This window comes from Pristis pectinata, chromosome 2 (assembly GCF_009764475.1).
Source record: "Pristis pectinata isolate sPriPec2 chromosome 2, sPriPec2.1.pri, whole genome shotgun sequence".
Lineage (NCBI taxonomy): Eukaryota > Metazoa > Chordata > Chondrichthyes > Rhinopristiformes > Pristidae > Pristis > Pristis pectinata.
Window position 1 is genome coordinate 90,094,673 of NC_067406.1, and position 22,116 is coordinate 90,116,788.

General features: G+C 39.4%; 1 protein-coding gene across 2 annotated transcripts in view; it reads left to right on the plus strand.

The window, feature by feature from the left end:
* Window positions 1-22,116, plus strand: part of cnot6l (CCR4-NOT transcription complex, subunit 6-like) — a 52,988-nt gene that overhangs the window by 21,739 nt on the left and 9,133 nt on the right. For both annotated transcript variants that reach the window (XM_052043355.1, XM_052043362.1), the window contains 8 exons: window positions 2,812-2,897; window positions 4,085-4,174; window positions 5,098-5,166; window positions 11,812-11,969; window positions 15,665-15,819; window positions 18,456-18,604; window positions 19,924-20,157; window positions 20,597-20,799. In XM_052043355.1, coding sequence (XP_051899315.1) covers window positions 2,812-2,897; window positions 4,085-4,174; window positions 5,098-5,166; window positions 11,812-11,969; window positions 15,665-15,819; window positions 18,456-18,604; window positions 19,924-20,157; window positions 20,597-20,799 — 1,144 coding nt within the window. The remainder of the gene's footprint in view (window positions 1-2,811; window positions 2,898-4,084; window positions 4,175-5,097; window positions 5,167-11,811; window positions 11,970-15,664; window positions 15,820-18,455; window positions 18,605-19,923; window positions 20,158-20,596; window positions 20,800-22,116) is intronic.

Consider the following 22,116-nt stretch of genomic DNA (forward strand, 5'->3'; position numbering starts at 1 on the left):
GTGGTCCAAATGGCTGTTAACACTCAGAGCAGCCTCAAGTCTAAATTTTTTTTTTAAAGACGCGCAATGAAAGCGGAGTCACTGAATGTAGCTTTCAAGCCTACTGCTCCATTCATTGTAAAGACAAGCTGAATGAATCCTTCAGGGCTTGTAATAGTCCAAAAACAGGGTGCATATTGTGAGACCCAGACAAAATTTTTTAAAAAAAGCATATTAGGTAATGTATTTCTGCATTTTCTAGTGTATTTCCAAACTGTAAAAGTATTTTCTTTAATTGTTATGGAACCAAAGAATGCAGTTAGAAGCTTCAATCCAAATTTCTTAAGACACTAAGCTGAAAAGAATAGTCTTGCAGATCCTTGCAACGTTTACTAGTCAACATCATCTATTTGCATTATCTGAATCTCTATCTCATATGAAATCTACCCATTTGAACGTGTTCATACCAGTGCAAAATTCTGGATGAGGACGAGATCTGGCAGAATTGTTCCATATCCTTGGCCGTTCTCAAGACATGCAATAGTGTTAGAGCCAAGAACAGGTTTCAGCACCTCAATAGCTTTGATCACGAACAGGAAAGTGAAGTGACATCCAGTTCATTCAGTTGCCATCTGGTGTAGCTCCAACGTTTTCTGCCAGCCACATGTCAACAAGGCCAGCAACACAGATGTGGATTTCTGAGGAGTAGACCCAACAATGTAACTATGGTCATGGATGGGTAAAGCATCAGATGACAAACAAATTCCATACTCAGTTTGTGATAGAAGCCTGGCTGCTCCTTCAGAGACATGAATTTCATGAAAACAAGTTGCCTATCGTGGTTCAAGATTTGTATCTGACAAAATAAAACTGTTGTTTTGCTCATCGTTTGAGAGCAACATCCAAATACTTGCATCGCTCCAGACTCTGAAGATGAATAGCTGCAACCTGGCTGCTAATACCCACATGTCTGATTGTGGTCCCTAAATGGAATATTGTGAACCACAGCCTGATCAGAGTACTTGTTCTTGATACAGAACTAGTCAAATGAACTTTCTCTGGATCTTGGTGATATGTATCAAGAGGAGGAATCGATGTGACAAGCCTGCACCAAATTCTAACAGCACCCAGCTGGTTTACGTCACAGCTCAACTCCTGTGGACTCGCCCTGGATAACCCTGTCTGACATCTGAGACAAGCAATGACCTTGCCTCCAACTCTGTGTGGTTTATTAGTCAGGTGTCTTTGACAAAGGTCTAGGTGCAGTCTCAGGAAGATCACATGGGGTATTCTCTGGGTGAAAGTCTGAAGCTCCTCTGCTTGTGAGTACGCTTGCCTGTGGTTTAATGCATTTGTCTAGGAGATCTTTCCTAAAGGTGCAGCAGAACATAGCTGCTGGCACTTGCACAGCTATCAATAGGATTCATGATCATGACATTGCTCTCGGAATGTGGGGGGAAAACAACATTTTTATAGATTACTCTTGCGCAAAACTAGTCTCAGCAAGGGATTTGGGAATGGTTCTGTGCAGTGAGGAGGAGGCTAATAATTAGGAAGGTTAGTTCTGTTCTTTTTGTTTAAAAAGATGCTATGCATACATGATCAATTGTTTATATTTTTAAAACAAGGCATGGTAGTAGGGGCAGGCACGGTAACGTAGCAGTTAGCGTAACGCTATTACAGCGCCAGTGACCCGGGTTCAATTCCGGCTGCCGTCCGTAAGCAGTTTGTACGTTCTCCCCGTGTCTGCATGGGTTTCCTCCGGGTGCTCAGGTTTCCTCCAACGTTCCAAAGACATACGGGTTAGGAAGTTGTGGGCATGCTATGTTGGTGCCGGAAGCGTGGCGACACTTGCGGGCTGCCCCCAGAACACTCTACGCAAAAAGATGTATTTCACTATGTTTCGATGTACATGTGACTAATAAAGAAATCTTATATTGTTGGGCAGATACAAGTGCCATAGATATATTTTGGTTTGAGGGACAACTAATTCTAGTGCCTATATCTTGAGCATTGCAGCTAAGATGTCAGTGCATGTGGGCTTCAGTATGTATTCAGCCACTTGAAAAGTTCTGTTAAGTGAAACAGATTGGCTGGAAACTGGCACCCATGAAGTGGCAGATCTTGGGAGAAAGCCATGTGAGATGCTTTTTTGGTGAAAGTATTTGGAGCAATTTGTTAGTCTCTTGTGTTTGTATTGAGCTTACCAGGATTGGAAATGAGAAATGATCATGGGATCTCCTTGTATTATTGCCAGATAGTCCAATGATATAACTAGTTGGATATGATAGGGCTGCAGAATAATACTGTGATGTTGGTTGTGGGCTGCTTTGCTTATTGGCATGCTGCTCTGGGTACTTAGCATGTAGGAAGCCCTTCTGGAGAAATTTAACTTTCAGTAGGTAACATATTTCAATGGTTTTACTCGTACTTCATTTTTTAAAAACTATTGTGTAATGGTACCATACTGTCACTGCCCTTTGTAAATGGGTCACTCTAGCATAGTGGCAGTGGCTCTTCAAAAGGAGATAAATATTAAACTTTTTTTCTTCAGTCATTTTGCTTTAAGTAACTTAAGTTAACTTGTATCTAACATCAACAGATAAAGATGGAGAGGCACAACAATCTGATTGATAAAAATTATGTACATAAAATTGTCACAAGGCGAGAGATGCTGGGATAGTGTCCCTGTCCCATTATTCTGCAAACTATCAATCTTTACCTGATTATGATGTTACGATTAAAAAAAAAAGAAACTTGATAAATAACATTCTGGAAAAAATGAACAGCTGAAAAAACTCTACATTTTAAGTTTTTTTCCTTCTTTTGCAGGGATTTGCTTTTAAATAACAATCTGTTACGGGTTTTGCCTTACGAACTAGGACGACTGTTCCAGCTACAAACCCTGGGGTTAAAAGGTCAGGGCTGATGAGTATCTTCTTACAAGTATTAAGTGTCCTGTCCTGCACCTCTTATAACTTTTGGAACTTACAGATGTTGTTGCTGAGCACTCATTTTTAAAAATAAAATGATCTTAACTGTTGGTAATGTGCATTTTATGACCATTTCGTAACATTTTGTCACTTATGTTTATCCCTTTATTCTGAAGTACACTCAATTTTTAAAGATAGGTGGATGTGATTGAGTAAAAAGAGATGGTCACTGTCTTACAACTTTTTTGCAAAGTAGTTCAGTTTTAAGTAAGTGAAGTGCTCTGTAAAATCCAATCTGTTCCAGTATTTTTTTGTATAGCTCCTTAAAAGTGGATTTGCTGTATGATGTCTGCCAAAACCACATGTTAGAAGTACACAGCTGCTAAGTTCCTTGCTGTCCTGTGATTTTGTAGTTGATTAGACCACAGTTCAAAACATTTCTTACCTTGTTTCTATTTTAATTACTGATTGGCATGTTTTTTAAAGATTGTTTCTCCAACTCATCTAAAGGGTGCTACTCCAATATTTTTTGTGAAATCTTCTAACCCCTCTTCTGTTAGTATTAACACATTATCAAGGATTCTCTGCCCTAATTATGAAACAAAATAATTGTGTTGTTCCATAGCAATTATAGAATGCAGCAAAATGTGAATAGTTCACGAAATATACAAAATTTTTTTGACACTTTTTGTGATGTATACTTTTAGCCATAGAAGGATGCAAGGTAATATTTGCCTGGCTCTTGGAGTCCTTACATTTAACATTTTTAATCAAAGTAAAGTGAAATCTGAATACAAGTATAGGAAATGAATTTCTAGGTGATTAGTGAGACATGTAATTCTTCCAATAAATGTATTGTTTTGTCATTTAGTTTCATTATTTTTATATTATTATTTTCACCATCGTGTCCATTAATTCCGCTGTTAAGATTGGTAGTCGGTGCTTTTTGACATTTTTGCCCCGACTGCTCAGGTTTTTGCTAGCTGTGATCAAGAGACTTGTCTTTTCTGATTTTTGGCTCATTATTCACCTTATCTGCTGAGTTGTAATTGAGAAGTTATCTTTAAGGGAACTAAAAATAATAGATTTCACTATTTTTATTTGGTCATGTGTCAACTACTCCATTATCAACATACAGAATTTAATGGGACATCGATATTTTTTGGTGACAGGCAATCCTTTGTCACAGGATATTTTGAACCTCTATCAAGAACCTGATGGAACAAGAAAGCTACTGAACTATATGCTTGACAATTTAGCAGGTATATCAATGAGATCTTTCCATTAATGTCTGTAGTAATGTTTTACTGCATTTTTAAAATCATTAAATCTCTGCACTTTTTAAGTTGTGGAATCATACAGCATGGAAACAAATTATTCGGCTGACCATGTCTATGCTGACCAGTACGCACCCATGCATATTAATCCCATCTTCTAGCACTTGGTCCGTAGCCTTCAATGCCGAGGTGATTACAGTGTTCATCTGGACACCTCTTAAATGCTGTTAGCATCTTTGCTTACCTCACTCTCGTTCCAATCCTGGAATGCCAGTGGTGCATTCCAGGTACTTGTCACTCTTTGTGTGGGGGGGAAATTTCCCCCTCAAATTCCCCTAAATCTATGTCCTCTAGTTTTATTCACCTCTGATAAGGGGAAAAGATTCCTGCAGTCTACCCTATCTATAACCCCCCCATCATTCTATATCCATCAATTATGTCCACTCTTAATCTCTTCCAATCCAGGGAGTACAGACCTAGCCTCTCTAGTCTTTGCCCATAACTGAAGTGCTCTATCCTGGGCAATATCCTGGTGAATCTTCTCTGTCCTCTCTCCAGCGATATCACATTGTAAGTGTTTCAGTTTAAAGTAGGTTGTGAAAATAGAAATCAGCATTGTTATAGACTTGAGACATAATTGTCTTTCATGTTTTCCACCCCCACTTGTTGATCTTCCATTTTCCCTTCTTACCAAGCCAAAATACCATGGTATATGGATGCCTCTTAATGGAATCAGAAAAGTAAACGGCAGTGTGAGCAGGTTTTGATCCTTTGCAATTTCCAGTGAATATTTTAGAAATGTGCTGTGACTGATTGCCTATTCTCTTGTCTCAGTCCTGGTGTACTCAGAGCATGGATAAAAAAGGGAAAATCTTGTATTTTAAAGAGCTTTTATTTTCTCTCCCAAGTTCACCCAGAGCAGCTTCCTCAGCGACCATGGGTCACATTGAAGGAGAGAGACCAAGTATTGCCAACAGGTAAATATGTAGTATAGTTTCTTTGGTAAACTTGGGTTATTTAAAAAATTTATGACTTAATGCATTTCCACAGATTCCTGGTTGCATGAGTAATGTGAAAGAGTTGTCTCATGCAGTTTAATTAATTATTTAATGTATGATCCATTAACCACTTTTTTTTTGAGGAATTTGATTAAATAGTACTTTAAAATTGGCAGTTAACACCTGAAAGATCTTTTATGTGCTGTTTTTCCACAATTCCTGGCTGTCCTGAAGCACTATGTAACCAGTTATGTATTTTTGAATCACTTTTATAACCTAGGAACCATGGCAGTCTATTTGTTGACAGCAAGCTCCCACAAACTACTAAGTAATGGTGACCAGTTATTATTAATATTGGTTATGGATAAGTGAAGCAAAAAATAGGGAATAGTTCCTCTCTTTGAAATAGTGCCTTTCAGTCTCTTATGTGTATCTAAGAGAGCAGGGAGTCTTTGGTTTAATATATCATGTGAATGATGATACAATGCAGTACTTCCTCAATGCTGCAATGGTCTGCTGACTTGTACTTCTGTTTTCAGACCAAGTTTGCCAACGTTGCTGAAACTGGCAGTGTGCTTAATAGTCGAAAGGAAGTTTCAAGTTGCAGGGAGGTGTCTATGGCCTGGTTAAGAGGCCGGGGACTGTCATATCAGTCATAGTGTAGGAGAGGGAGTTGAGGTGACTGGCAATGGGAAGATGCAGGTCACGGTACAGACAGAGCGCAGGTGTTCTGCGAAACAGTCACCTAGTCTGCGTTTGGTCTCACCAATGTAGAGGAGGCCACACTTGGAGCACCGAATGCAGTAGATGATACTAAGGGAGGTTCAGGTGAATTTCTCTCTCACCTGAAAGGACTGTTTGGGTCCCTATATAGAGGTGGTTTAGGGGGCAGTTCCTGGGATGGGGAGCGGGATGGGTGGGGGAGAGGAGTGAACGAGGGAGTCGTGGAGAGAGTGGTCCCTGCAAAACGCAGAAAGTGGCGGGGAGGGGAAGATGTGCTTGGTGGTGGGGTACCGTTGGAGATGATGGAAGTGGCGGAGAATGATGTGTTGGATATATAGGCTGGTGGGATGAAATGTGAGGACAAGGGAACCCTATCCCTGTTGGGTCTGGGAGGTGCGGGAAATGGCAGAGATATGGGTGCGAGCTCTCTTGACCACAGTCGGGGGAAGCCTCAGAAAAGAAGTTGGACAGCTTGGATGTCCTGGAGTGGAAGGCCTCAACATGGGAGCAGATGCAGTGGAGATGGAGAAACTGAGAAAAAGGGATATCATTCTTGCAAGAGACAGGGTGGGAGGAGCTGTAATTGGGGTAGCTGTGGGCATCAGTGGGTACGTAGAAGATGTCAGTGGATAAGGAATCTCGTGAGATGGAGACGGAAAGGAAGGAGAGAGAGGTGTCAGGGATAGTCCGAGTGAATTGGAGGTCTGGGTGAAAATTAGTGGCGAAACTTATGAAACTGTCTACTTTCGCATGGGTATGAGAGGTGGCACTAATGCAGTTGTCGATATAGCGGAGAAAGAGTTGAGGAATGGGGCCGGAGTAGGCTTGGAACAGAGACTGATCAATGTAGCCAAAACCCCCCCACCCTGTGCCCACCCTGCCTCCCCTCTTTTGTTCACCTATCACTGCTCTGCTTTTCCCTCCTATATATTTGGCTTCCCCTTTTCCTGTCTTCAGTCCTGAAGAAGGGTCCTGACCCGAAACGTTGACCGCCTGCTTTTCTCCACGGATGCTGCCTGGCTTGCTGTGTTCCTCCAGCATCATAGTGTTTTTCATTTAGATTACAGCATCTGCAGTCCTTTGTTTCTCTAGTACCCTACAAAATATGTAGATCATGTTAGCCACTTCAGAATACACAGAAGAGGAATGGAAACGAGTCATCCTTGAATCATGAAGGACAAGTTGAGGAAGATCCCCTTAGATAAATGGAAGGTACCGGGGGCTAGAAAATGGCAAATGTAACATTCTTTTCAAAAAGGAGTGCAAGGAAATGCTTGGCCACTACAGGCTAGTTAGTTTAATTTCTGTTGTGAGCAAACAATTAAAAACAATAATCAGGCAAAAAAAATTGAGTTCATATAGGAAGACCAATGCACGTTTGTTAGAGGCAAATTGTGTGAAGAGTGACAGAAGACTGGTGAAGGGGTTCAGCTGTTGTTGTTTAAATGAGTTTTGAGAAGGCATTTGACAAAGTTACATGAGTTTTGCAAAATTAAGGCCCATGATATTATAAGCGGTAGGAAATCTGCTAAAAGACAGAAAGCAATCTGGTAAATGGTTGCTTTGGATGGTATAATGTCCAAATATACAGATGACGACAAGCTTGGAATTGTGGTTAATGATGATAAGACCAGCAATTAACATAGACGAGTGGAATGGACAGATGTGTCAGGTGAAATTTAACACCGAGAAGTACAAAGTGAAGCGCTTTTGCGGAAAGAATGAGAGATCTTTATAAGATGACAAAGACAAAATGACACAGTTCTGAAGTGACCAGTGTGTGTATATCCATACAGTGGCATGCAAAAGTTTGGGCACCCCTGGTCAAAATTTCTGTTACTGTGAATAGTTAAGTGAGTAGAAGATGAACTCATCTCCAAAAGTCATAAAGTTAAAGATGAAACATTCTTTTCAACATTTTATGCAAGATTAGTGTATTATTTTTGTTTTTTACAATTTTAGAGTGAAAAAAGGAAAGGAGCACCATGCAAAAGTTTGGGCACCCCAAGAGATTTGAGCTCTCAGATAACTTTCACCAAGGTCTCAGACTTCCATTAGCTTGTTAGGGCTATGGCTTGTTCACAGTCATCATTAGGAAAGGCCAGGTGATGCAATTTTCAAAGCTTTATAAATACCCTGACTCCTCAAACCTTGTCCCAACAATCAGCAGCCATGGGCTCCTCTAAGCAGCTGCCTAGTACTCCGAAAATTAAAATAAATGATGCCCACAAAGCAGGAGAAGGCTATAAGAAGACAGCAAAGCGGTTTCAGGTAGCCGTTTCCTCAGTTCGTAATGTAATTAAGAAATGGCAATTAATAGGAATGGTGGAGTCAAGTTGAGGTCTGGAAGACCAAGAAAACTTTCCGAGAGAACTGCTCGTAGGATTGCTAGAAAGGCAAATCAAAATCCCCATTTGACTGCAAAAGACCTTCAGGAAGATTTAGCAGACTCTGGAGTGGTGGTGCACTGTTCTACTGTGCAGCGACACCTACACAAATATGACCATCATGGAAGAGTCATCAGAAGAAAACCTTTCCTGCGTCCTCATCGCAAAATTCAGCGTCAGAAGTTTGCAAAGGAACATCTAAACAAGCCTGTTACATTTTGGAAACAAGTCCTGTGGAATGATGAAATTAAAATAGAACTTCTTGGCCACAATGAGCAAAGGTATGTTTGGAGAAAAAAAGAGTGCAGAATTTCATGAAAAGAACACCTCTCCAACTGTTAAGCATGGGGGTGGATCGATCATGCTTTGGGCTTGTGTTGCAGCCAGTGGCACGAGGAACATTTCACTGGTAGAGGGAAGAATGAATTCAATTAAATACCAGGAAATTCTGGAAGCAAACATCACACCGTCTGTTTAAAAACAAAAGCTGAAGATGAAAAGAGGATGGCTTCTACGACAGGATAACGATCCTAAACACACCTCAAAATCCACAATGGACTACCTCAAGAGGCATAAGCTGAAGGTTTTCCTGTGGCCCTCACACTCCCCTGACCTAAGCATCATCAAAAATCTGTGGATAGACCTCAAAAGAGCAGTGCATGCAAGATGGCCCAAGAATCTGGGCGAAAATCGCCCAAACAAGAATTGAAAGACTCTGGCTGCAGAAAGCATTTACAAGCTGTGATACTTGCCAAAGGGGGTGTTACTAAGCAGGTTGCCCAAACTTTTGCTTCGGGCCCTTTTCCTTTTTTGTTATTTTGAAACTGTAAAAGATGGAAATAAAAAAAGTAATCTTGCTTAAAATATTAAAGAAATGTGTCATCTACAACTTTATGCCTTTTGGAAATCAGGTCATCTTTTACTCGCTTCACTATTCACAGTGACAGAAATTTTGACCAGGGGGTGCCCAAACTTTTGCATGCCACTGTATATCTTAAAGTGTGTCTTTTGAGAGAGTGGTAAGTAAAACCTGCCAGATCCTGGGATTCAAATTATCTTACCTTCAGAAGGTTCCTAGAGGGAACAGATAAAGACTTGAGCATTTCTGTTTTGGGATGAGGAGACTTGGCTCCAAATATTAACTGGAGAAGTTGAGGTTGTTCCTTCCTCGATCAAAAACAGTCGAGTGAATATTTGAGAGAGATGTACAGATTGGGTAAATGGAGGGAAGCTGTTCCCACTCATCGGAAGAGCTTTATTACACAGATCAGCCCTGAGCTGGAGCTCACTGGATAAAGGAAGGATGGTAATAGAATCACCTGCAGATTTCAAAGGAGGTTTGAATGGACACTTGAGGGTAAATAATTGGCAACGCTGTGAGGTAAGATGGGGGAACTAGGACTTATGGGATTGCTTTACTTGGAGTAGGCACTGTGTTGATGGGCTGAGAAATACCCTTTCTGTTCAATTCTGTGATTCTTGTCAGGGTTTAGAACTCAAATGTCTGAAAGGGTTATGAAGGAAGGAAAAAAAAGTCCTATTTATAAGGTACCTGAAAGAGTACTTGAAGACCTTCAAATCAACTTACTTGGGTTACTTCCATTTCCCATCTCTAACGGCAACATTTTTGGCTGACTTGGGCTGAGTTCTTGCCACCTTGTGCACTCCATAATTCTGTGGTTAATTCACAATCTTACTTGGAGGTGAGAATCCCAGCATCTGAATTCACTGATACCTAACAACTGTTTGAGTTAAGATTGAAGTGTGATGCAATGTTTATCCTGCATTAAAAGTACATTTGAAATGGGTTATTTATAGGTATTCTTATTTCTAATATTAATGGGAGACTTGTAATACAGGATCGTAAATAGCAGTTTATGTAAAGTGCCAGACGAATAACACTAGACATGACTGAGAAAATAAGACTGTTACTGTGCTGCATAATGAATAACTCATTTGATAATTATTTTGGTAAAATTCCTCTGCTGTTCTAGTGTATTTTGTAAAGACATCTGATACTTGATGGACCATATTGTCAGATTCATACTTCCATCTACTGCACAAATGTTGTCATGCTCTTCCTGTTCAACTGTGTTGTGTTCATTAGTTCTCTTTTGGTTTTTCCTCTTAAAGAAATACCTAGAAGAGCACTTGAAGAACCATAAACCCATTGCTTTGGTTGATTGACTGTTTCTCTAATGACTTTTTTCTCTCAGTGTTAGGTTTCCCACACAAAGCTGCTTAACTGATTATGTTATTTTTGCTTGGCACTGTGTGTCTGAAATTTGCTTATATCCATGAAGGAATGTGATTGTGAACATTTATGGGTTGATTTGAACCACTCTGGAAAAGTGGCTGAGCATTGAATTCCCTGACAGCTGTGCATGTGACAACACAATTTCTTGTAATGCACTAACCGAGAAATCAGATCGTATTATCAGATCATCGGCAGCAGTTTACGTTAGGAACCTAACCCTGGTAGATTCTCTTTAATCATCCACTCTCCACAGCTTCCCTAGACCCAGCCATCCCTAACTCCTTTTTCCTGCCACCAACTTCCCCAACCTCTGCTTCCTCTAAGCTCTGCAATGCATGAAAATGTGGCCAATTGATGTCAATTTTTTAGCAACTGGTGTATTGAATTTTGTGGCAGTAGGTCCATAACAGCACGGCAAGCATGTACCAAACTTTTTATAGCGCAGCTCATTCTCTAGGCCAAGAGATACCAATTTAAATTTTTGTCTGCTTTGAGTTAGATGTTCTCAACTGGTAATAACAGTTGAGGATCTGCTCTTTTTACAGATGAAAAATGATGCACTGAGTCTGTTTTTGATAGCTACCTATCTATCCCTGTTAAACAGGAATAGACAGAGCTCTCCACCAGTTGAATACTATGTTAATTGATGATGAGCAGCCAGACACACTATCATGGAAGGGGTGGTATCTCTGAATCATACACCAGCGAGAGTCAGTATTATCAGCAAGAGAGAGAAAGCAAAGATTTTTGTCTTTTAAAGTCTGATAAAACTAGTTCCATTGAGCATATTGAGAACACAAATTATAGATATCTCGTACAGAAAATAGAAATGTCATAAGCTGGTGTTTTTTCTTAGGTTATAAATCAAGTACATAATTAAAATATTAAGGGGACTCCACTGTTATTGAACACATATTACATCTGATCTAAAAGTGATTTAAATTGGTGGTATTGCTATTAATTGAAAAGTTCAATAAAAATATTTATTTTGCATTTAATTTCAAGTCACATTAATGTGGTCCAGTTATTAAGTTAGCATGTTATGTAATTTCATAATAATACTTTGTAAATTATGTTAAATTATCATGTATTTTTGGGCCACAGCGTGATGTTCATGTGCTTTTGTCTTTAATTCTGCATGTATATTAATTTTATTACATGTTTTATTCATAGTTTCATCAAATCCATTGAGATCCCAGTGTTAGTTAAACTGATGATGCTTTACTCCTTTTAATGATGTATGGATTTTCTTTACAGCATTGTTCACTGTCATGTGTTATAATGTTCTATGTGACAAGTATGCCACAAGACAGCTGTACGGCTACTGCCCATCCTGGGCTTTGAACTGGGAGTACAGGAAAAAAGGAATCATGGAAGAAATCGTAAACTGTGATGCAGACATCCTAAGCCTTCAGGTAGCCAGATGTGCATATAAACAAATGTTATCCCTCCCTGCAAGCAGTAAATAAACAGAAGTTGCAATAATTGAGGAGGGAGCTCTATATCCCTCATGGGCTTGATGGGGAGGCCTAAACACTACAGTGCTCAATATTCAGATCTCAGGTAGGAGGGCTGAGTTTCAATAGTAACCTTCATTGCACACGTTTAAGGAAGGGTGATTGGTTGTGTTGCACATGTTTTTCAAGTTTTTGTCTCTGTTTGCAACTCAGGATGAAGACAGGAATTGAAAAATGTGCACTTGCTTAATCATAATCCCACCTCCCTCCCATTTCTTTTAAAGTTGTCTTTCAAAGCTACTGCAAGTATTAATTCCAAGAAAAATGAAGTTACCAAACCTGCATTTATGTAGCATATTAAATGTAGCCAGCACATCAAGGGGCTACATAGGATTATTATCAAACAAAATTTAATGCTGAATAAGATGACATTATGCCATGACTGATGAAGGTGGTAGGTTTTAATAAGCTTAAAGAAGAAAAGAGATACGTAGAGGTTAGGGAGGTCCTCCCATTCTTTGGGGCCCTAACAGGGAAATCCTAGTCATGGAGTTGAGGTTCAAGGGGTCAGAAGAGAAGGAGCGCTGATCCATTGGTTTTAGGGTTTTAGGGCTAGATGTGATTAGAAATATGGTGGGGACAAGGCCAGGCAGGGTCAGAATTTTAAATCTGAGATGTTGCTTAACTGAGAGACAAAGTGGATTTGCAGGTCTGAAGTTCATCTTGGGCTGAGAAAAGGGACCAAGGTTATGAACAGTCTGCTTTAGTTTCATGGAGAGACAGTTGAGTGGAAAGCGTTAATTTTGATGGCTTGAAATAATGGTTTAAGTCTTGTCAATATTTTGTGAGAGAACATTTTTGCTCATCTGGGTACACAAGTACATATCTCAGTTCTGATGATATCTGAAGAGTTCTTTCTGGTCCATGACAGGAACAGGAACCTGAGTGGAGTGGTTCAAATGTGTTCCAGGAAAGATTGGGAAGCACAAGCAATCTGATAGAAAGTGGCAGCATTGAACTGTTAGCATCCAGTCAACTAAGTATGGTACACTCAAAGCTTTCTGTGTCTTCTACTTCATCCTAGGTTAGCTGAATTGAGTGCCAAACCATGAACCTGCAGGTACAACCTGTGCTTTTTGCAGTTTTCAGACATACACAGTGTTACTATGCTACTTTTTCAATTGCCTCCCTTTTCAATTAATAATTATTGGTTTGTTTTACAAAGTTTGCCTATGTGACATTAATTTGTTTGACGTCTGTCTTCCTTCTGTGTAGTTTCATGGTTTTGAATGGAAAACAATAACCTAATGTTCTAGTATCACAATGGGATATGGTACAGAACTGAACTGGAAATTTCTTCTTACTGGAAAACATTTAAATTTACCTTGACAACTGATCAACTTTTGCCATTATTAGCTCTTAAGATCCATGAGAGATTATTTCCAATGCTGTCTTTTGTTGGCAACAAATTCAAGGAACAAAACCACTTTTGCTAACCTGTATTGGGGAGTATTTGTTCACTCCTCGGTAAATCAGGTAAAATTAGTATTGTCACTTTACAGAGCAGTTTATACACTTCTCATGTGTACCAGTTTTAACAGATGAGACAAAGAATAGGAGAAAATGGCCTTTCTCCCCCCAGTTTCTCCTCTCAGCATCTGTTTTAAAAATATTATGCTTTTGAAGTCAGATTTTTTTTCTTCAAGAATAAACACGAAAATTTAAAGGATAGGCAAGGGCAAGGGGCCATCCAAAGGATGTCACCTTGTAAAGGCAGAGGGCATGTCCAAGATACCAGTGGTGTACTTTGCACCAGCTGCTTATTAATTAAGATGTTTATAAAGGTTCTGTTGTAGAAGAGGAGATAATCGATAGAATTAGATTTAGAGAAGGAATTTAAAAGTTTGGTAGTGCTCAAGTTAGGAAGATCAGTTAGTCTGAAGGTGATTCAATGGGAATGTGGCCACAGGATTGGAGAACTACTAATGTAGTCATTGTTAAATTGGGAGTGATAAACCAAGCCGGTTAGAGAAACTGAGAATCCAGGACAAAATTAGTGGTCATTTGAAATACAGAGTTTAATAATAACCCATTGTATATTTATTGAAAGTAAGTCATGTTTGATTAACTTCAGTTCTTTGAAGCGACCTATGGTGTCATTAGGGTGGTTGATGTGTACGTGAACTTCCAAAAGATTTTTTGTAAAGTAGTACATTGAAGATGGTGGCAAAATTAAATCTAATGGCAATTAAAAGAGCACTATCAATGTGAATACACAATGGGTCAGGGAACAGTAGCAGAGGATGGTGCTGAACTCTTGTTTTTCAGACTGGAAGGAAGTATGTGTTGGCATCCTTAGAGTGTGATTTTTGGGACCACTGCTTTTTTGGATGTGTTTTAATGGCCTGGTCTTTGGTACATTGAAGACAAAGCACAGATGAAGAAAGTGAGGAGATTAGTAACCAACTGCAAGAGAACATGGACAGATTGGTAAAGTTGTCAGCAATGTGGCACATACAGTGAAGTGATTCATTTAGCTGGGAAGAATGAAAACAAATCTAAACTAAATGGTATACTTTTAGACGGAGAGAATGAACAGATATTAGGGAATCAAGGGAGAAAGCAGGATCAGGGTATTGAAATAGATGATCAGCCTTGATTCTGTTGAATGGTGAAGCAGGCTCAAAGTTCTGAATAACCTACTCCTATTTTCTATAAGTTCTTTTTGTGTATGTTACCTGAACAAATTTTTGAAGGTGGTAGAAGTTGAGACTTATTTATAAGGGATCTTTTGAGCCTTATAAATACACTGTTATCCTGCTTGGCGCTACCCTACAGTGTGCCGATTCATTTTGATGCTCTTAGTCCTCCATTGCAAACACTCCAAGGTAAGTATCCCCTTTTTTTAAGAGAGGGCATTCACCTGCACTGTTATGCCATGAACCTCCTGCCTGTTGTTGCCATTCTTAGTGGTACCTCCTCAATGTATTGATAGACTGCTTGGATCCTTCAGTCTCTCATCACGTCCTATAGGATGTGATTTCTCTCCCTCCCTCCCTCCCTACTTCCCCTCTCCTCTCTCCCTCCCCCTCCATAGCAAAATCTCTCAGCTGTGCAGACAAACAGAAAGACATAGCAGTTTCCGTCACACTCAACAGAAGATGATGAGAGAAACTGTAGAATCCAGTCTCTCAGCACATCAGGTAGCTGCGGCCAATCCCCAGCAAAGAGCTTCATTGATTGTGGTGGTCAGTGTGCAGCTCGGAGCCCCACGTCGTATTCCTGAGCAGTCGAGCTGCTTGCTTCTGCTCGCTCAACATCCATTCTCACAGGCAGTCTCTACACACTGAGCCATGGACGATTTATTGCCGTGACAGAGCAAGCAGAGGGCAGCAATTTATGTCAGGTTCCTGGCACAGCAGCCTGCAGCAGCAGAGAGGGGCAGGGGGTCGCACCATGTTCCTGACATGGCAGCATGCAGCAACGGAGGGCTGGGGTTTGTGCCTGATTTCTGGCACAGCAGCACTGTCAGTTAAATGTCTCTCAATATGTGATGTACTATAAATATAAGTTCAAATTGTTTGCCATTTGGCTGGTTTTTTTTGTGTCTTGATAGATGGACAAGTTTTAAAATGTTTCTTTTTCTTTAATAGGAAGTAGAAACGGAGCAATACTTCAACCTCTTTTTGCCTGAGTTGAAGCAACGAGGCTATGATGGGTTCTTCTGTCCAAAATCTCGTGCCAAATTAATGTCTGAACAGGAAAGGAAGCATGTCGATGGATGTGCAATATTCTTCAAAACAGAGAAGTATGTTTAGGCTTTCGGATAAGAAATGGTCTGTGTTACAGTCAGCTTCCATTGATGAGAATTTTAAATATGTTAACTTAGAAACGTCGTTATTTTCACAATGGACACTAATGTGTTTGATGACATTAACTTAATTCATTATGGATGTCTAAAATGATTGCCATGATTAACAAAAGCCCCTATCTAATCCAGTGTCAGGAATTCTTAGCATTTTATTATGATACATTCACTAGAATTGAGGTCCATAATCACAATTTGGTGGTAAACTGACAGCTGTCATCGTTTCTGTTTACTTGAAAATGTTGAAATGTTGCTTTGTCTGGCTGGATATTCTCTCTGATTCTGTTGAGAAAATGTAATTTGTATTAATGAAGTGTATTTTAATTTTCTATATTGTTTGTGCATCCCTTGAGACGATAGAGTTGAGAATTTTCTCGTCAGAAAGAGAATTCAAGGGCATGTTCATTGCAACTTGCAGTTGCTTTTCTCTGAGGGGCAGAATAGTACAGTGCAAGCAGAAGATTGGTGCCAGTTCAGTTGTCTACCAGCTTAGCTTAGGGGTTGCTAATTGTAACCAGATCAAAAAGAACTGGGGTTGCTGGAGTAGAGATGATGAGCCAAAAGTTTGAGCTTAAATGTCATTGGATAAATTTGTATTTTGAGGTTTGGTATCATGATTTTCTGGAAATATTCAGAGAAGCTTAGTAATATCTTTACTCAGTCCTGATCCAACCTGGAAGTTGGATTTGAAAATGTTCCTATTTCTTTGTCCATTTTGCCAGTGTTCGATTATGCTCCAATTTTCTGTGAGTTTTGTTAAATTGTGCTGATGAGTATATTGATTGTAAATTAGTATAAACAATTGGGATCACACTAAAGCATTGAACTTTTATACATTTATAGTTTCAGGTTATTTAACCATAATGCAAATACAAGATACTTAGAGATTTGAAATGCGCAAAGCTTTTCAGTTTTCAGTGCACTTATGTCATAGTGCATAACAAGGGTCTGTAAATGATGGGATGAGGCCATTTTCTGTTTTTGTTCCAGATTTCCAGCATTGGCAGTCTTCACATTCTCTGTTTCTCTCTCTCAATACATGTTGCCTAACCTGCTGATTATGTCCAACATTCTGACCTGTTTCAGATTTCCAACATCTGTCGTGTTTTGTTTCTCACTGCAATGTTTTTCTTTCTCCTTTCCTGTTTTAATTTATCTCCTCTATTTATATCTCCTACAGACAAGTTGGCTTTAATCAGTGAACCTTCACCATCCTCTCTAAGCCAGCACAGCCATTACTAGTGGAGACACAGGAGACTGCCGATACTGGAATCTGGAGCAAAAAACAAACTGCTGAAGGAACTCAGCAGGTCAGGCAGCATCTGTGGAGGGAAATGGACAGTTGATGTATGGTCGACACCCTTCATCTGGACTGAAAGATAGAGGGGAGGTAGTCAGTATAATAAGGTGAAGAGAAAGGGTGGAGCAAGAGCTGGCAAGCAATAGGTTGATCCAAGTAAAGAGGGGTGATAGGCAGATGGGGGACGGGAAAGTGGAAATAGTGACAGAAGCTGGGAAGTGATAGGTGACGGTGACAAGGGGATGAAGATATTGGAATTGAATAGGAAAGGAAGGTGGAGCATGGTATCAAGTAGGGATGTGAGGAGGGCAGATAGGAACATTGGGGGAGGGAAACCAGTGGAAGGAGTATGTGGGTGATGGGTGGGTGGAGGAAGAGTGATGGGGGGATGGGGTGAGTGTACAAAGAACTGGGTAGATCAAGAGGAAAGAGAAAAGGGACAGAGCGGGAGCAGAGTACCTGATGCAGGGTCTTGACCCGAAACGTCGACCATCCCTTGCTGCTTGATCATTGAGTTCCACCTTCAGTTTGTTTTTGCTTAATTCCAATATGTTGTATCTCAAATTTTTAGTTGTAGTAATTGTATTCCGCCAGCTGAGGGAACTCTCGATTTTTACATTCTACTTAATGCCAGATAATTGCAAAATTGCATTGGAAACTTGTGTCCTGGATTTGGATTTTTTTTTGTTTTCCCCTAAATTTTTGATAAGGGTTCATCTTGAGATTTATTGTAAACAAGTCATTCATTGGCATTTGTAGACTTGGAAATTTTGTTTGCTTCCCTCTAAATCTACTGAAAGAAATTATAGGTAGGGGGTGGAAGTGAATAACACTTTTACATTGGTTTCTGATTATTAACTTTGTGTTATAAGTAATTGAGTTTTGGTGTAAACTGCAGGGGTAAAATAGGCTAGTTATTACAATTGTAATTCAAAAACTTTACATCTTAACCCTTTAATAGAGCCTATCTAAGCATGGCACCTCCCAATAACCAGGTTAGAATAAAGCATAAAGTCACCACTTTTATTGCAGTGAAAAGTTAATTTAATTTTTAATTATGCCAGATGGAATGGTTGAATTGTACTATCTGATGTTTCAATTTTGATAAATTTAGGATTGTCTACATTCTTCTGTTTACCTTAACGTTCCTTGTTAATTCCAGTTTGACAGTCTTTTTAAAATTTAATCTCAGACTGCTACAAGTTGATTTTGTATGCCTTAGTTTGGTTATGTTATAATAATTCCCCCACTCTCCCCCCTCTCTCCTGCCCCTCAGATTTACATTGGTGCAGAAGCACACTGTGGAATTCAACCAATTGGCAATGGCGAATTCAGATGGCTCTGAAGCCATGCTAAATCGAGTCATGACAAAAGATAACATTGGGGTAGCAGTACTTTTGGAAGTCCACAAGGATCTTTTTGGAGGTACATGTTTTGTATTCTTAGAACTGCAAATAAAAACTAAATGGATTGACTTTTTGAGGCTAATGCATGTGATGTTTTTGCTCAGTGTTGCTTTTAAAGGATAATTTAATGTCTGTTTCGAATTCCCTTCTGATGGAAGTGTAGTTTGCCACTCTACTGATTTTGGCATATTAGATTTCACTATAATTTTTTTTTTGCCTTCTTACTTTCAGCAGGCAGTATTGTCTTCTGCTCTTTGTGTGTATACATAAGAGCTAAGTTTTTGCAAATATTTTACTCCATTTATGCCCCATTCCTGAGGTAAAAGGGTGGGTTATTGGCCTTTGTTAATGCTGCTCCTTTGAAAAATTAACTAAGGTTAACCCAGGGTGACTTGTAAAATATGTTACTTTTTCAGATGTTATCGTTATCTAGCACTGAAAGAAAAATCAAAATTTATAATGTCTGTATTATCAAAGAATAATGAAAGTTAAACAATATTTTGGGAGTTGGCTCTTTATTGTTCTTTTGTCATACAGTTACATATCCTTCAGAATGCACTATTTCAAATGTTATCAAGGCTATTCATTGTTTCCTGTCCATCAAGCACAAAAATAGGGCTTTTACTGAACAAATTGCATAAGATTTATATTGGAGGGAGAGACCAGTACTAGGGTATATTTCTGTGAACAACAATTATCCTTTGCTCTTTGTAATTTGAGCAGATTTGTAGTAAACCTCACCAAGACGAATTAAAGATGTCTTGTGCTAGACACCTTTCCCAAGGGTAGCACAGTAAACCAGAAAACATCCCACTAAACATTTCACTGCTGGATTAGCCTGTTAACTCCCTTTAAGAAAATCTAGCCAAAACATCATCTTTATACATTTAAATTCATAGAAATGTTTGTAGCAAATGTCTGTCTTGGACACAGAGGTTAAATGCATACTAGATGGACTGCATACAAGTAGGTGTAATACTGTTGGAGGTGCTGCTATTTCAAATGTAGCATGAAATCAATACCCCATTCATCCTCTGGTGGATGTTAAACATTCCACACCACTGTTCAAAGCAGAGCAGAAAAATTCTACTACTCCTTTCAGTCGATGTTTCTCTTTAGCCAGCATTTAAGAGATTTGTCTTGTTTCTGTTTGAGAGACTTTGCTGTGTTCAAGTTTGTAGCCATGTTTCCAGCAATACAAGTGAACACACATCAGAATTACTTCATTGGCTATAAAGTGCTTTGGGATGTCCTGAGATTGTGAAAGACAGTATGTAAATCTAACTTTGTTTTTTTTGTTCAATTGCTGCATACATTTAAAGGCGTCATCCCTTTCAGGTGCAAAGGCACTTCATGGAGCAGAAAAGCAGCTAATTCTGGTGGCTAATGCACATATGCACTGGGACCCTGAGTACTCTGATGTGAAGCTCATCCAAACCATGATGATTATTTCTGAACTCAAAGCTATCCTCGAGAAGTCAGCTGTATCTCTTAGGCCAAGTTGCCCTTCTGCAGACCCTAACTGCATCCCATTGGTGCTGTGCGCAGATCTCAATTCACTGCCAGATTCGGGTAAGATCATTAAGAGCAGTGTACATTGATTAGTATTTTAACTTCAAATTGTGAATTAACTCATGAACTTTAAAACAAAATTTCTACAGATTTTACTCTGATTTTCTGTAAAGTCTAGAATTATAGATGTAAAATGCATCTTAAATATTATGCAGGAAAAAATGTCCAGTTCAATTTCCATCTAATTTACCATATCCATGTGTTCGGGGTGGGGGGGGAGTCCTTATCAGTATGATATTACACATCCTTGTATTCAATAGGTTAATATTGTAAATTGCTTGGTGTAGTTCATGTAAATTGCTGCATAAGATGGAGCACAACAGAGGGACCATTGTTGCAAAAAGCTGTAAAGAAAAATTACCTGTTTGTCAACTATGTCTTTGTGGTATCTGACAAGTAGTGGCTTGGATGTATCACACTAACTCCACTTGGTGTGTAGGTGTTGTGGAATACTTGAGCACTGGAGGTGTTGCACAGAATCACAAAGACTTCAAGGAGTTGAGGTACAACGAGTGTTTGACAAACTTCAGCTGTAATGGAAAGAATGGAACTTCAGATGGCAGAATTACTCATGATTTCCAACTCAAGAGCGCCTATGAAAACAACTTGATGCCTTACACAAATTACACTTTTGACTTCAAGGTAAATAATAGACTGCACTGTGGTTTCTGTTATCTTGAGCTTGTGTTTTGCAGACTCTGTGGTTCTTTGTTGGCTACAAGTTTACTTACTCCCACTCATGAAATGTTTCTGATGAATTTTGTGGTGGTGGTGTAGAATTAAATTTTTGCATGCTCTAATTAAGGCTGTGCGCATACTTAAGGAGAACATTGTGCTCAAAATTGTACATGAGCACTCAGCTAACTTGTTGACTAAATATTTGGAAAATGTACTTGCCCATATGATTATCTTTAAAACCAAGACCAGCGTTCTCGTGTTCAGATGGTGCGGCACAACATTTTACAGGGAGGGCCAGATTAACAATCCAAAATGCTTCTGAGACTGACTTGGTGAAATCTTGAACTTCCCAACTGCACTCTGATGTGTGATTCCTTATGGAGTCTTGCAACAGAGTACCAACTTCCTACAGTTCTCACTAGTTATACTGGAAATCACAATGCTGATCATTGGACTGTGGGTTCAGCAATTCCATTCAGTTCAACTCTCAGGAATCGCTCTGAAAGGCGGGCGTCAGATCATTTAGAGTTTTAACACTATTTTAATACAGTGTTTAAATTGTTTAATTTTTAAACATATTTTCTGGAGTTTTAATTATAAACTATTTTATCTTTAAAGTCTTAATGGAGTCATAGAATTATACAGCATGGAAATGAGCCCTTCGGCCCAACTTGTCATGCTGACCAAGGTGCCTTCCTGAGCTAGTCCCATTTGCCTGCATTTGGTCTATATCCTTATAAACCTATCCATGAACTTGTCCAAATGTCTTTTAAATATTGTAATCGTACCTGTGCCTCTTCCTCTAGCAGCTTGTTTCATATACCCACCACACTCCGTGGGAAAAAGTTGCCTCTTGGGTGCCTTTTAATTCTTTCCTCTCTCACCTTAAGCCTATTCCCTGTAGTTTTAGACTCTCCTACCCTGGGAAAAAGTACTGTGACCATTTGCCTTACTAGTGTCCCTCATGATTTTATATACCACCATAAGGTCACCACACTGCCTCTTGCGCTCCAGGGAAAAAAGTCCCAGCCTATCCAACATCTCTTTATAACTCAAGCCCTCTAGTCCTGGTAACATCCTCATGAATCTTTTCTGAACCTCTTCCAGCTTAATTACATTCTTCCTATAGCTGGGTGACCAGAACTGTGCACAATACTCCGTGTGGTCTCACTTACAACTTTTACAGTTGTAACATGACGTCCCAACTCCTACACTCAATGCCCTGTGAGTCTGCATTCAAGGAATTATTTACCTGTATCCATAGGTCTCTCTGTGCTACAA